Here is a 16424-nt window from a genome sequence, read left to right as displayed (position 1 = left end):
CTAAAAACATTGTTAAATACTATTGATATCATGTTGAATGTGGTTCCGACCTCTCTCTCTTTCTTTGGTCATCTGGACATTTCTTTTAAATTGACAGTTTGAGAGTATGTTCTCAATAAACATTCGGGACTGTTCGGGAACTGTATAGTGTATAGGCTTATATCTATCATAACTATATTCAAGAAAGTTTTCGAAATCATGACATACTTTGCCAATAAAATATGAATGAGCACTTCCTAAAATATTCCCGGGTTTGACAATGGCGATGTTAATAAACACCTTAGCATGTCTCATTCCAGGAGAACTGGTCCACAGTAGGCGAAATCTCTCTTCAGCCCACAGTCCAATCCTATATTTGGCCATCGCAAATGATACACCAACTGCTGGTTCCGGCCCCACAAACGCTTCAGCGCTGCCATCTCGTGCTAGCTTATCTGCCGCTTCATTGCCAGTAACCCCAGAGTGATCCGGGACCCAGATCAGAGAGACTCTGTTATCACAACTCAGTGTGTTTAATGTTCTCTTACAATCATTAACCAGAGCCGACACCGTTTTCACGGCTTGCAGCGCCTGGAGAGCGGCTTGACTGTCTGAGAAAATTCGTACTGTCATGTTCTTCACCCCTCTTTCAAGAAGGATTTTAGCACCCATGTCAATAGCAAATACTTCCGCCTGGAATACAGTACAGTACGCACCCAGGCTGTAGGCTTGCTTAATTCGAGGTGTCTGGCAGTATACTCCTGCTCCTACCCCTTCAGGCGTTTTTGATCCATCTGTGTACAAGCAAATGTTTGCCCGAACCAGAGAATTTTCATTTTCGATCCAGGACTGCCGCTCAGGCAGTACAATCTGGTATCGAGCATTAATCACTGATAGTGATACCGCCAAATCTGACGGCATTGATAGCACAGTATCAGTGCTTATAATGTCTTCCGCAGCCCATTGGTAGGACATGTCGGAACAGTTTTGAGCATATTGCTTAAATCTGTAAATGGTTGTTCTAGCCACTTTCTCTATATGCAAATGCAGAGGAGATAGGCCAAGCAGAACCTCCATTGCTAGAGTTGGCGTTGTGCCTATCGCACCAGAGATTGCCAATCCAGCTACTCGTTGAATTCGTGAAAGTTTACTGATAACTGAAGTCTGTCGGACTTTCCTATACCAGGCTGCTGCTCCGTATGTGATCATAGGTCTAACCACAGTCACATAGAGCCAGTACAGTCTTTCAGGGGTAAGACCCCAATTTTTTCCACAAAGACTGCGACAAGTCCACAAGGATAGTCTAGCTTTGTGCAAAACTCCCTGCAAATGTCCATTCCATAACAGGGTTTTGTCTAGGATTACTCCTAGATATTTGACTTCCTTTGAGAAAGGAATTTCTTCACCTTGGATAGTTGGGCGGATTACTCCATCCAACTTTCGCTTCCTGGTGAAGGGCACAACAATTGTCTTTTGCGGGTTTATTGAGAGGTTCTCTCCCTTACACCAAGCGCAAATGGTATCTAGGGTTACCTGGAGGACTTTAGATATCCTCGGCAAACAGGTTCCTTTGACCATAACGACAATGTCATCAGCATAAGCTTGTATTTCCACACCAACGGCTTCGACTATCGCAATCAGATCGTCAACTAGGAGGGACCAAAGCAGGGGAGATAACACCCCTCCCTGCGGGCAGCCACCTCCCGGCCTGAAGCGTATCGTATCACCGTGGAGTGAAGTAGAAACTATTCTACTATCTAGCATATTGCGGATCCAACCCGCTATAGTTGCTTCCACTCCCCTGTCAAGAGCAGCTCTTTCAAGAGATTGTGGTATTGCGTTGTTGAACGCTCCCTCTATATCCAGAAACGCACAAACCAAGATTTCTTTATCCTGCAGCGTCCTGGATACTCTACCAACTAAGTTGTGTAGAGCCAATTCTGACCAGATACCAATGGCACCGTACGGATATACCGTTCCAAAACTTTTTCAAGGGTTTTCAGCAGAAATGACGTTAGGCTGATGGATCGAAAGGCATTAGGAGTAGGGACCGAACGGCCCGCTTTGGGTATATAAGATACCCGTACCTTAGTCCATTCTGCCGGCACATATTTCCAGGCGACACTCGCTCTGAAAATGTTTACCAAAATTGGCAACAATAAAGACCTCCCCTGCTGTAACAAAGCAGGAAAGATATTGTCTTCTCCAGGCGATTTGAACGGCTTAAACGTTTGAATTGCCTGGTCCGGTGAATGAGCACTTAGTCCCATTTTGTTTTCAATTTTCGTAACATTTTTATATTAATATAGTGACTCAAAAAAGTCTTCATACACTACGCAAGAAGATACATCATTCTTTCCCTCCAGCTTTAAATTCCGGATTCTCTGCTTAACGCCATTTCTGCTTATTGATTCTCAATTTTTGTCACCCGTTATTATCAAGAAGTTATCTAGAAGTTGCAAAGTAACTGATAATAACGCATTCAAATGTGTCAGAACACATTTTTTGCAATGGGGAGGTATCATAAATTGCGTCTTATATTTTATGGTGTCAACCCGGCTGTTGATGTGGTGACTTCTAACCGCATACAGAGAGTGCAAAACACTTGTCTGAGGTATATTTATGGTATCAGAAAATTTGATAGAATTACTCATAAGCTGAAAGATATAAAATGGCTGTCAATGAAACAAAGAAGAGATCTTCATAGCTTATGTCTTTTCCATAAAATTATAATCTCATGTAAGCCCGAATATCTGTATAAGAAAATTAAGTTCAAACCGGCGACAAACCCATATGTTACGAGATTAAACAATCCTATATATCCACCAAAACATCGGACGTCTCTATTTGAAAGAATCTACAGCTATCACATTTACAAATCTTATAATAAATTGCCAAATGACATGCGAACTCTGAGCCAGTAGCGTAGCGAGGGGGGCGCCAAATAATCTCCATCACATACAATATATTTCGGATAATTGTTATATTTTTTCTGGAGGGGGCGCCAATACAATGTCGTGCCCCGGGCACCAGTTATGTTCGCTACCCCACTGCTCTGAGCTTAGGTACATTCAGGAAGAGTTTGATGCGGCTGAGGTTTCAGCAGCAAGGGGGAGAATAATATACGATGGTGGGATATTTACTGTTGGCATGTTGGGATTTGTGAAGGCAGTATAAAATTTTTGTTTGCTTTACTTGATTAAGGCCCACTTTTACCATCCTCCTGATAAACTATCTAGAGGATAGTTGCCATGGTTACGGCGGTTTTAAGCGCTCTCATTGGCTAAGCACTGGATTTATCTACCGGATAAATTTATCAGGAGGTGGTAAAAGTGAGCCTAAGTATTTTATAATTTATTTTATATGTTTCTTTTTCTTTTATTTTTTTTTCTCATGTTTTCTTTTTTGCTTAATTTTTTGTTCTTTTTTGCAACCAATTGGGTTGGTATGAGCAGACATTGTCTGGAACCCGCTCATTGTGTTCCTTCTTTAATTTAATATTATGAAATGGAAATATGTAGAATGTTATTTGTAGTTGTGGAAGGCACAATAAAGATATATTATTATTATTATTATGGTGTGAGGAGTACACTAACACAAAAGAACATAAATGTAGATAATTAACAGGGCTCCAGCGATCCAGCGTCTAAAGTTGATCTCAGTTATTCCGAGGTAACGGAGCTTATGTCATTGTTCCAATCATCCACACGAGGTATAATTGATGGAAAGAAATAAAGAACGCATCGTAGAAAGATTGTTGAACTAGTAGACGAGATGGAGAAATAAATAGATGGCAAAAGAATGATAGATTTTTGCATTAATAACCAACTACTGATAGGAAATGTTGTCTGTTAGGAAACATAAAACTAATCAAATGTCTAATAGATTGTTAGAACCATGATATACCAAACTTTACCCAATATTGTTTACCGGAACGAAAGACGTACAAAAGAAAACTAACCTTACTCAACATATTTAACCGGAACGAATGATGTCTTCACGGTATAATTGACATTACAAAAGAAAACTAACCTTACTCAACATTCTTTCCCGAGATGATTAACATTTGTAAACAAAACTAACCTTACCTAACATTCCTTAACTGAAATGATAACAAACAAGTACAAAAGCAAGGTCCCACGTTATAAAGAAAAAAGGAGGAAAAATCGTAGATGTAAGAATAAATGGACAACAACTAGAGATAGTTCAAAAATACGAATATTTTGGAACCATGATTAGTAATGATGACACAATAAATCAAGGCTAGAAAGAACGAAGCACTAAAGCAAAATTACACCTATGCTAAACCTTTTATACACCCACACTCACCTACGGGTCAAAAACTTGGATAATATTAGACAGACATCAATCAATAATTAAAAAAAAGGTAGTATCTGCGAATAATGGTAGGTAAACCAAAATGGTAGCCAAATCTGAGAGCTTTCGTATGGGTGTCCAAAGAAAGTATTCAATATGAAATGAGAAGGAAGAAAAAGACGGGAATCCAGTGTCCGAAGTACGAAGAATGGCTAGAGATAGTAACACGTACAGGAGATGGATGCGAATCCCAACAACATATTGTAGAATGGGGACAAGAATAACAATAAGAAGAAGATGCTTTATGGTAGAGGATGAATTAAGCTTAGTAATATTTAATTTAAAATAACGAAAACAAAAACGTCAATAGTAATAGGGGTTTTTGTATGTATGTAGCTTCACGTGGGGGTGAATTCCCAGCACTTAGGCCCCAACGGGCCCTTTGTACATCCCCACATTTTATAGTTCATTCAGGAATCAGAAAACCAGGCCAAGGTTTTAATGAATGTTTCTTTATATCCGAAATTTGGGGCTATGGTAACAAAAAATATGACTTATCGTCTCGTCTTCCATTTCACACCCTCTACAGAGGGATATATTTGCTAGCTTCATGTAGAACATGTGCTTAAGTAACCTGTAGAGTCCGGTCAGGAAGTGAGTGAGGAGCCTCAAGTCACTTTTTGATTTTCCCAGGAACTGAGTAGATCTCTTCCGGTCAGGGTAGAGTACAGTTTTCTTTGCAAAGACGCAAAGAGCTTGATGGAAGATGGAGTTGATCAGCTTTGGTGCTGTATTAAAAATTAGAGGTACAAACGGTTCTGGGGAGACCGGTGACTTCTTAGCTGCCCGTTTCGCCAACCTGTCCCACTTTAAGCCCACTTCATCGTGACGTTAGCGTCGTTATAAACGTTAGCCTCCTCAAATGATTGCCGACAGGACTTTACTAACGATGATGTAGTTCGATGCCTACTAACCGCCAGCATAGCCTATCTGCTATCTGTGTAGATTACAACGTTTCTGCCAACTTTTTTGAGGTCGCTAATCACATTGGCTGCCATATTTATAGCAGTTATTTCGGCCTGGGCAGTCGTGGAGTACGACCACCAAACTATGGCTCCGTGAGCTACCATGGGTCTTTAGGGATTTTTATTAAGTTACTTAATTTTGCTAAGACAACGTTAATTTGGTTATTTTATAACCAACTCAAATAGTATATTAAAAAACTAGTTTCGTAAGACACGCTTAGCCGACAGGCGAAGCCACGAGTTTTTTAATGAATGAGTGCTTTAAGTTTTACGAAACGTGTCTTTTATGTTATTTTTTGTAATTCGCGTTTTTATCCTTTTTTCTAACAAAAATAAAATAAATTTTGACAATGTAGGGAAATAGGTATGTAGCAGTTGGTAACACTTGAAAATAGAAATTTGAATTGACAATTAGAAATTGTCAAAACACAAAATGTATTCACCCGAAACAATTTTTCATGTACACTTCCCAAAATAAGACAAATTGCTCAGAGTTCATCATTGTGGACCTTGTATTCCAAGCTAAGAACGTGTTTAAACATCCATAGACAAAAATTGTCACATTGACAATTAGAAAAATTAATGACCCAATGTCACCAACTTGAATTGGTTACATAAAATGTTACTAAAACCTCATTACAGCATCGGATGCTGTAAGGAGTCTCATTACAGCACCCGTTTGAGTACTGTAATAGCTTTCATTGTCGTCGCGAATTACAAAAAAGACTTTATACACTTCTGCCATCGCATCTCTAAATAGACTAATTGAAGACTACCATCTCTCAATCTTCATATTCATGAAGTGGCGTTGATTACCATTTACAGACTAAGTTCAGTACACTGAGAAAAATAATGTGGGAAAACTACCTAAAATTTAGTCATATTATCTAGAATGTATAGTCAAAAATTAGCTAACTACTACTACTAGTTATATAAACTAATTCTATTTCGATAATTTAAGATAGATAAATGATCGAAAAATGTATCTTATAAATACCTAATAAAATTAGTTTCATTATATAATATTAATAGATGTTTTTACTATTAATATTATTTTATTATTAATGGTAGTAGATAGCTTTATTACTTAAATATAGACGTCGTACCTAAATTTTTCACTGTAATATCGACGATTTGTAGTCAAAATATCCCATTGTTGGTAGGCGTTATTACAATATTGTTTTGATGTATTATATAATAATATTATATTAACTGCAGTAGTTATTATATTAACTACTGCAAATAGTTGAATTTAATATTGGCGATAGTTCGTTTATCAAAATATTGTAAATCTTTTGATCATTTTTTGTGTTTAAAATGTCTATTAATGTTTATTATTCATATCCGTATCACTAGATACTTTATCAAGATATATCTATAAAAAAAACAAGTATACATATATATAACAAATATATTTTCAAGTATATTGTAGTAATTACACTAAATATCAACAATTAATTTTCTTAAACTATAAAGAATACATATATTATCAAGAACACAAACTATAAAAGAAATTATAATTATAAGAAATTAATTTTAAATATACCTTTAAATAATAGGCGAAACTTTCTTGGCCATCTAGTATTGTTGGTCTGTAAATGTCTTGTCCAGTTTTAATTAGAGCAGGAATAAGTATGGCATTCAGATTTATAATTAAGAGGTATTTTTTTGAATCTAAAATGTCTATATAAATAAGAAAACAAACCAAAAAAATACAAAACAAATCTTCATTTAAGTTAGATGACAGTAATAAATTGAAAAGTGTGCGAGATTTTTTATCTTTTATATCTCTATGGTATATATTTTTTATAAAGGTATCAAATATCGCCCACTTGGAAAATAATAGTGTGTTTCGTTTTGGATGCAATTTTTCAAAATCTAATTCAATCTGAAAATTAAGTTATTTTAATGATTTTATACATTTTGCTACAACTAAGAAACAACTTACCAGTGCTACAGCAATGTTTTGTTCTAAAATAGGCTATTTTGTAAAAACATCTATTGATTTGTCATGAACGTCTTTTTGTCGAACATTAAACGTGCTTATCCACTTTTCAAACACTATATCGTTTGGGGAGTAGTTGTTTTTTAACCATTCATAATCGCTAAATGTATTTATGTCAAACGTCTCTTCATCAGTATCTGCTTCGTTACTTCGTTCTTTTCTGTCCGATAGAAAGCGAATGCTTATACTTCTTTCGAAGGGAATAATATTTTTCTATTAGTTTTCCTCGTTGTTTTTTGGTACCCAAATACGTTACCTGAAAGGCACATGAAATTAAAAACATAAAAAATCATGTACTGGTAGTTTTAATTTGGAAACGTACCTCCAATTCTAATGGGAATAGGTTTTTTATTTCCTTTGCGACATTTTGGCACAATTGGCGATCTACAGATGTGTGTAAGGATATTTCGATTTTTCGAACTTAATCCACTAACTTTATATTTTGATAAAATTAACTGACCACTAACCGATTTTAATAAGAGATTTTCTAACTTCTAAAATAAATACATCTATGATTTAGGAAATAAACTGGAATATAAAACAACTTACAAAGATCGGTTGATTTTCAGGATTACCATTTTCATCTGTATCTATTATATTAGTATTTATCCAATTATTTACTGTTGATGATGATGAATTCGATGCAGTAATTGTACTTGCCAGGGGTGTTGTTAATCCCTATAAAAAGCATTTAAAGAAAATAAACTTATAGATTGTGGCATAATGATGGCACTTATAGATTATAGCTGTCAACTTACGTTGAGTTGTTTCCACACAAAAAGTTTTTTTCTAAATTTAATTCGTAGACCGAATTGTTCTGCAGAAATTAAATGATCAATATCGTTGGTAGTAAGTTCTGCAAGGACGTCGGATATGATGCTGTAACATAACACATACCATATACAGAGCTGCCTTTAAAACACTTATACAGCTACAAGTAACATGTCTGCCGTCGATAATCCAGATTCAATACCGATGAAAAAAAAAATGTATTTCTCTTTTTCTGATTGTACATACAAAAAACAAAGTACAGTGATTCCCCATTTAACACGGTATTCTTATAACGCGTTTTCATACTATGCAATTTCATGTCTCTGTATAATACGTGTTTTCTCCCATATAACGCGGGGATTTCCCACGTTCTGTGAAATTTATAATGATATAATGAAATTATAATAAGTTAATATTAATTACTTATTTATTTATCAATTATTTAACCACAAAAGTGGATTATTTTTGGTTCTTTTCGAAAATTCGGTCATTTTGATAATACGGACAGGGTCCGGTCACAATTAATCCGGATTATCGACGCTCTACTGTATATAACAATACAATTGAAAACATAGTTAAATACTTGCCTTGAAATTAATACGTGTAATTCCCACTGCTGTAACAAAGTAGTTACAGTATCTTGAACTTGCACATCCATTTTTATTTCTTACCAAATCGCAAAAACACTCCGAATACCTGAACACGTTAATGACGACTTGTGACGACTGAGAGTACCACAAAACGTATTAATATTAGTGGACTTCCCTCTAACAAAACAAGAGTACAGTCTTACAGGTTTGTAACTGTAATAAGGAAGAAAGTTTGTAACTGTAAGTTGGTTGCGAATCCTCAAAAACAGATGCTTTATCGATCGTTTTCGATGATGAAAAAGCAATATTTGTATTAAGAAATATTTTCTATAAACGATCGATGTAACGGTGAAAACAGGTAGACAAAACGACTAAAATACATTTAAATAAAGTATTTAATAATAGTACATTTGTCCATTTAGGTAAAATATTTCATTGTTAAATGTATATAGAAATTCAGACTAGAACAAAATAAACAAAAATACCAAATACTTTAGGTAACTAAACTACTCAACAACTAGACTTGTCAACTAGTTTCCACGATGTAGTTTCTTTTTCTAAAAATTAGTTATATCACCTCAGTAAATAGATAAATTAACTATCATAAATTTGACTAATTAGAATTGTATATGTCAGCTAAATTACGTTAGGTAAATGAATAAATTTTCTAGCATAAATGACTATTTGTCTAACAACTAAATTGATTTAGTTCAATTTTCCATATCATTTTTCTCAGTGTAGAAAGTTTCAAGCGAGACGAAATAAGCAGTTCGAATCAGATTTAACTAGATATTATTGCGAATTTAATCCCATTGAATTGATTTAGGTGACAACATTATAATAAGCATTAGGATATCGCAAAGAAAAGGTTTTTCATTGTGGTCAACAAAATAAATAGTCCACTCGGAGGATCATCCAGAATGTACAAGAACATTGGTGATGTTCATTAGATATTTAGAATCTGATTTAGAAGTTTTTTTTTTGTAATTTTAATCAAATAAAACTTCATAAGACGTCAGTTTATTGACATCGACGTTATGTATAAAAATATAACATTTTTAACACAAATACTCAATAACATTTTTTATATCAAAATTTAATAAAAACTTTTAAAAACCATATTTGAAAAAAATTTCAAAAAGCCAATGAGTGAACCGAATTTAATCACATCAGCAGTTTTACAAGGCAAAGAATACTTGGTAAAGATGAATATTAGCAATAAATGTTTGGAACTGGTGATTTGCGATAAACAATCCGGAGAAGAATGGCAATGTAGCTACGACCAAGCATGTATTTTCACATACAAACACATTTTAAGTTCTAAGCTGTTTTAATTCTTGATTTTTTTATACACTTTTATAGACATTGAGAATTTAACGCACAAAACTGGAAATTTTAAACAATATGATGTTTTTGTAACGATGATTAAATCCGGTTTGTTAAAGGTAAAAGTGGAATGTCATTTCAAAATTATAAATGATTATCAATTATTATAGACGAGTGATTCAATATCATTACAACTTTTAACTTTCGAGGACTTGGACACGTTAAGAACGAAAAAGTTAAGGTGTTTTGCTAGAAATTTTAATAACCCGCACGGAAATAATCGTCGCTATTTAATTATAACATACAGCGTTGAATTTGATCGGTAATAAGAGCAAAAAAAGAATTTAACAAAATAAAATTTAAATTTTTTTAGAATTCATTATCCATTGCCATTAGAATATTGTGGACCACCAGATCCCAAACTCCTTCAATCAACAATTCAAAAATTAGAAGCTGAAATAAGCAACTTAAAAGACGAACTTTCAACAAAACATTTAAAACCTACGAATCAAATTTTAATTTTAGAAAAACGGTAAATCAATTTATACTTTATTAATTATTTATTAACATTCATTCAGTTTTATCAAAAATTTTTAGCGTAGATGATTTAACACTCGAAAATGCGGACCTAAAAGCTGAAATAAGTCAACTCCATCGTGTAATTGACGAAAACGAACCGAGAAGTAAATTAAAATCGATGCAAAAAGCTATAATTAATTTAGAAAAAAGCGTTTTATCCGAACGTAAATCGCATCATCGGTTGGTGGATAAGTTAAGAACCGATAAAATTAGGTTAATTAATGAATTGGAGCGATGCAAAAGCAGTGAAAAATCTTTACGGTCCCATTTAGATCAAATTAGTAACAAGTAAAATTATTTTTGACATTACCAACTTTGTACACAAATTAATCAATTTAAATTTTATTATAGATCAAAATCGTTTAAGCCCAAACGTGACAAATCCGACTTGGAAAGTTTACAAACGATTTTTAGAAGAACCTCTCCTAATAAGTCAAAAAGTGAAGATGTAAGAAAAAATTTTGATGCAAGATCGATTTCTCCAAGACAAGTTAAAAGTGAAGGATGTAATTTAAAACCAAAAACCGAAAAGTAAAAAACTACGATTAAAACTTCCTTCTTGCTTCATCTTTTGTTTTAAGGGTTAGAAAAAAGGTTTCAAAACCGAGAAGTGTTAGAAGTAGTTCCACGTCGAGTTCACGAAATTTGGAGACTTTTTTCGCTTTGGCTTGCGTTGATCATGGTGAAAGCCCGACGACGTCTTCGTCTTCTTCATCGAGACGACGAAGAGATCTAAAAAGCGAAACGAAACGGTCTAGAAGCAGTTCAAGAAATTCGTCGGAAAATTCTTATTCGGATCGAAGTTATAAACCAACTTCTTTAAAAGGAGTCAAATCTCGCTTAAGAAGTAGCGACAGAGATTTTCTTGCTTTAGAAAATCGCATTTTAAAGCTACAAGATATCTTAAAAGATTCGAAAACTAATAAGTAAAGAGAAAATTGTATACAATATTTTTTATATTAAAAGAAACTATAAATATACATTTAGTTTAAAGGAACAAAAAGTAGCCTTTTAGTTTTGTTATCTTCTTTTGAATTACTCTTATAGGTACGCATATTCACAAAGAAAGAAAGAGTGAATGAATGTTTCGACGACGAAGAAGACGACAGCGAGTCTACATCATTAGTAGATGAAATGGACCGTAACTTCTTGCTCGGAGAACGAACGGCTGAACTCTCCTCTCCTGAGTTACTTTTCCTTTGCTTTTCATTTGCCGCCGCCGCCGTCGGCGAACACATCCAAGCCGCTTCTTTTGATATATGACGACCCATAATAACGTCACCGAATACACCAAATCCGAACCAACACTAACCAACTGCAAACAACTACCAAAACCATTCATCTTCTTCTACAATTTTATTTTTTATTTCGTTGCTATTAAACGAAGTTAGTTATTAATTTCAGCGAAAAATCAAAAAACAATTGATGAAAACATACTGTTTTAATTTCTAATTGATACATGTGTTCTAATTTGAGGATACAAGCTGAACCTTTAAACGATTTTAATTAGTTTTCGTTGATTAGGCGGGTGGCGGTTTCGTAGGTTAGATGTCGGCACGACCAACCAAGTCCCCTCCGTGTCAAATTAACGCTATCCATCATGTTCACAAAAATAAACTCCACGGCGCGTCCTACCAGACGTGATGTTTGCTCTTTGTTGATCTTTAATTTTCACGCGTGTTCATCATTAAAGCGTCTTCCGTTCTATAACTACCAACTTTTTTCACCAAGGGTGGAAAAGCACCTAATAAACGATACAAAAAAAGAAATACAAAGTTTATTATTAATTAATGAAATTAATGTTACTTATGAGCTTATCACAAATATCGGAAGATTAGTACAGACGTATTACAATGCCTATTTTCGAAAAGGAACTTGTCCAGAAAACTATTAAGGAATAATCGTGCTAAGCAAAACAATAAAATATTGTTATAAGCGTTCTGAAATAGAAGTTAGAAGCGCAGATTATATTATACTATCATAAATCATCAATCATCACATTATACACGCTATCACAGCGATGGTTGAGAATATAAGAATATGCAATATACAGGGTGTATCTGAATGACTGCAACAAACTTCAAGGGGTGATTCTTTAGCGAATTTTAAGGGTACTTTAATATATGAACCATGGGCGACTTCGGCTCCCCTAAGGAGCTACACCCCTCCAAAAATGACGGCAAATTTTGGTTTAATTTGTTTTTCTCAAAAACCATAAACGCTAGGAAAATGAAATTTGGGGAATATGTTTAACTCATAATAGGGCATGTTTTGACCCTACTTGTACTTTCAACCTACCCTTCTAAACTACTAAACGTTACCACCCCCTTCACATTTTTGCTAATATTTTTTTTATGCAGATGATAAATACATTACAAAAATTTTATCTAGGTAGATGAAAGTATTAGTGATGTGACGAATAGTAGTTTAGCCGAATAACCGAATACCGAATATCGGCCGACATTTGAATCGTATATTCGGCCGAATATTCGGCCTAACCGAATATTTCTCAAATCTCGATAATCGAACTCGACGTCGGTGCTTCCCCGAGTTCTATCTTGGTTATATTTGCATTAATCGCCGTACATGTCTGAACTTGTGAGTATACGAAAAATTTCGTTACTGCCTATTTGGTAAGTGACAAGAGAGGTGAGAAGATAGTTCAATCATTGAGTTAAATTAGTGTCGTGAAAAATATGAGTACAACAAAAAAATCGAAAGTTTGGATGTTTTTCAAAGATTCCGAGGAGGAGAGTAAAGCAGAATGTACAATTTGCAACGCTCTTATCTCAAGAGGTGGAAAAGGAAAATCAGCAACAACTAGTTCCCTTATAAACCACATAAAAGGTAAGGGTATATACGTGTTTGGATAACTGTCTAACATTAACAGACATGAAAATAAATAAAATAATAAAATTGAAAGCAATTTATATTATTTCTAAAATAATGTAATTTATAGTAATTTATAGTTTGAAGTGTGATAACTTTCTTATTTTTACATCGATTTTCATAATTTTTTTAGCAAATCGAAGATAAAACTATCTAATTTCACATTGAATATCCAGCCTTTTGTTAAATGCTAGTCATTTGGTCATTATACAGGGTTATTTGAAAGGTTGTTCTATAAGCCTAATTTTAAACTTAAATACTAATACTTAAATACTTATAATATTTTTGACAAACGTAAAGAAATGTTTTGCGACAGCGTAAAGTGACTTTAATTTAATTTCAGGAAAGCATCCAGAGGCTTTCAAAGAATTAAGTGTTTAGAAGTCACAAGAAAACCATCCGACAGAAATAAAAGTTTTTTTACAAAATCCCCCCAAAAAAAAGAAAATACAACAAACTATTAAAGAATCTTTTACTACCCAGTGGAGTGAGATTGATAGTAGAACAAAAGAAATAAACTACGCAATTGCAGAAATGATTGCTGTAGATAATCAGCCGATATCCATAGTGGAAAACACTGGTTTTGTAAAGTTAATAAAAAAAATGAAGCCAAAATATAAAATCCTAGCCGATATGTCCATATAAGCCATATGTGTTCAGGAAAATGTAATTCAGATGATAATCGCATCAAGACGTATTGTGACCCATTTTCACCACTCTGAATCGGCCCAAGAAAAATTAAAAGACCATCAACGAGAACTTGGTTTACCTTTTCATCAACTCATCCAAGATGTCCGCACGAGATGGAATAGCACGTTTTACACGCTCGCTCGATTGTGTGAACAAAAGAGGGCGGTTACACTATATATTTCTGAAAATGATGTAAAGTTTCAGAATCTGTCTGTAGCAGAATGGCAACTATTAGAAGAATGTATGTTGCTTCTTAAGCCGCTAGAAGAAATTACTAAATTGGCAAGCTCCTCCTCTGCTACCATTTCCTCCGTAATTCCGAATATAAAAACACTAATAAAATACTTATCGAAAGACGATCTCGTTTCAGAAAATTTAACTGAAATGAGACTTACTTTATTGAAAGGGGTAAAGATAAGATTTGAAAATATAGAAATGGAAAAAAATTATTATATGGCAACGTTACTTGATCCTCGATTTCGTTTTCAATTTTTCTCATCTGAAAACATATCTGTTATAAGGCGTACCTTTTTTTTAAAAGCGCTTCAAAGAGAATTTAATTCAGAGAGCAGCAGTAGCGATGATAGAGATACCGATGAAGAGTTACCTTCAACAAGTGGGATCAATCGAAGTCATGGTATTTTCTGGGACTGCTATAAAGACATAGCTTCGTCTAGTAAGGCCGTTAAAGACTTCAATCCAAGAAATAGGATAGCAATTGAACTGGACTGTTATTTATCCGGAGAACTCTTAAAACGAGATGAAGATCTATTTGTTTGGTGGAAAACAAACAGTTTCAAATATTCTAAAATGAGTTGCCTTGCAAAAGTGTATTTATCCGCTCCATCAAGCACCATTTTCAGTGAGCGACTGTTTTCAGAAGCAGGGAACTTATATGAAAAAAAAAGAAATCGCTTACTACCAGAGAGAGCTGCCCATTTAGTATTTTTGCACGAAAACTTGCCGTTAATTAATTATGATTATTGATCTTTTTTATTAAATAAAGTTTATCTGATGAGTAAGTTATCATGTGTTTTGTTTCGTAAACCTATTGTGATCTGCACCACAAGATTTATTAAAATTTAAAACGTCTACACATAAAACTCAATATTCGGCGGAATTGCCAAATATTCAGCCGAATAGCCGAATACTAAAAATGAGGCCGAATAAGCCGAATAGCGAATAATTATTCGGCTTCGGTCCCAACTCTAGAAAGTATCCTAAAACTGTTTTGTCTCTCTAAAATTTTTCCAAAAACGACTAATTTTTGAGAAAAAAAAATACTGCACGTTAAACATTGGGGTTGTCGATCAAAAGTTGGAATGAATTTTTAATGAAAAAATCTTAGTAGGCTTTGGAAAGTTTGTCAGAAATATTTTTGACGTTTAAATGTCAGTGGTTTTCTTACTATTATTATTGTTTTTCAAATTAAATTTTAAATAAAGTTCTATCGCATTTACGCTCGTTCACTCGACATTTCAAAATTTTAAATAAAACAATAATAATAGTAGGAAAACCACTGACATTTAAACGTCAAAAATATTTCTGACAAAGATTGCAAAGCCTACTAAGATTTTTTCATTAAAAATTCATTCCAACTTTATGTATCATCTTCATAAAAAAAATCTAGGCATAAATTGAACGGGGGTGGTTACGTTTAGTAGTTTAGAAGGGTAGGTTGAAAGTACAAATAGGGTCAAAACGTGCCCTATTATGAGTTAAACATATTCCCCAAATTTCATTTTCCTAGCGTTTATGATTTTTGAGAAAAAACAATTAAACCAAAATTTTCCGCCATTTTTGGAGGGGTGTAGCTCCTTAGAGGAGCCAAAGTCGCCCATGGTTCATATATAAAAGTACCCTTAAAATTCACTAAAGAATCACCCCTTGAAGTTTGTTGCAGTCATTCAGATACACCCTATATGTACAGGTGTCCAAATTTCGATGAGTTTGCAGGGTATCTCAGTTATTATGAAAGATAGAAAGTTGCGGCTTTCGCGAACCTGAGCTACTTTTTTGTGAAACTTACAATGGCGTAAACCAAATTTTCATAGCCCTCTTCGTTTTTGATATGCAGGGAGTGTTTGAAATTTACGATTTTCAGACACCTCCTGTATCTCGGCTATCCGGAAACTCAGTAAAAAACTAAAAACGGGTTCTAATAGATTTTTTCACGTGGAATCCAATGGTGCACGTAGAATTTTTCTAGTCATCACGGTTTTTGAGTTATAAACACAACCCAAATACTGAATA

The 16424-nt window shown here is 34.2% G+C and overlaps 1 protein-coding gene and 2 long non-coding RNA genes across 3 annotated transcripts; 1 reads left to right on the top strand and 2 right to left on the bottom strand.

Moving 5' to 3' along the window:
• Positions 1-6718: 6718 nt before the first annotated feature.
• LOC139430751 (uncharacterized) lies at positions 6719-7721 on the bottom strand. Its single transcript, XR_011641131.1, has 3 exons — positions 7649-7721; positions 7270-7582; positions 6719-7209 (listed from the first exon to the last, which is right to left on the bottom strand). It is a non-coding gene; the product is annotated as an uncharacterized lncRNA (long non-coding RNA).
• Positions 7722-7752: 31 nt separating this feature from the next.
• On the bottom strand, positions 7753-8514 carry LOC139430750 (uncharacterized). The gene is made up of 3 exons (XR_011641130.1): positions 8085-8514; positions 7876-8004; positions 7753-7820 (listed from the first exon to the last, which is right to left on the bottom strand). It is a non-coding gene; the product is annotated as an uncharacterized lncRNA (long non-coding RNA).
• A 1193-nt stretch (positions 8515-9707) lies between these two features.
• Positions 9708-11588, top strand: LOC111414321 (centrosomal protein CCDC61-like). Its single transcript, XM_023045633.2, has 7 exons — positions 9708-9977; positions 10050-10132; positions 10184-10335; positions 10387-10545; positions 10611-10880; positions 10944-11123; positions 11174-11588. Exons 1-7 carry the CDS (start codon positions 9833-9835, stop codon positions 11520-11522), a joined length of 1338 nt encoding a protein of 445 aa, XP_022901401.2. The 5' UTR covers positions 9708-9832; the 3' UTR covers positions 11523-11588.
• The last annotated feature ends 4836 nt before the right edge of the window (positions 11589-16424 follow it).

The sequence above is a fragment of the Onthophagus taurus genome, chromosome 7, assembly GCF_036711975.1.
Source record: "Onthophagus taurus isolate NC chromosome 7, IU_Otau_3.0, whole genome shotgun sequence".
Lineage (NCBI taxonomy): Eukaryota > Metazoa > Arthropoda > Insecta > Coleoptera > Scarabaeidae > Onthophagus > Onthophagus taurus.
The sequence above is the reverse complement of the archived record's forward strand: the minus strand, read 5'-3'. Positions and strand labels throughout refer to the sequence as shown.

Excerpts from the sequence above, each read along its gene's own strand:
- LOC111414321 (XM_023045633.2), top strand. The coding sequence starts at position 9,833 with ATGAGTGAACCGAATTTAATCACATCAGCAGTTTTACAAGGCAAAGAA. Across the intron at positions 10,336-10,386 it reads TACAGCGTTGAATTTGATCG|AATTCATTATCCATTGCCAT; the intron begins GTAATAAGAGCA and ends AAATTTTTTTAG. Across the intron at positions 10,881-10,943 it reads TTAGATCAAATTAGTAACAA|ATCAAAATCGTTTAAGCCCA; the intron begins GTAAAATTATTT and ends ATTTTATTATAG.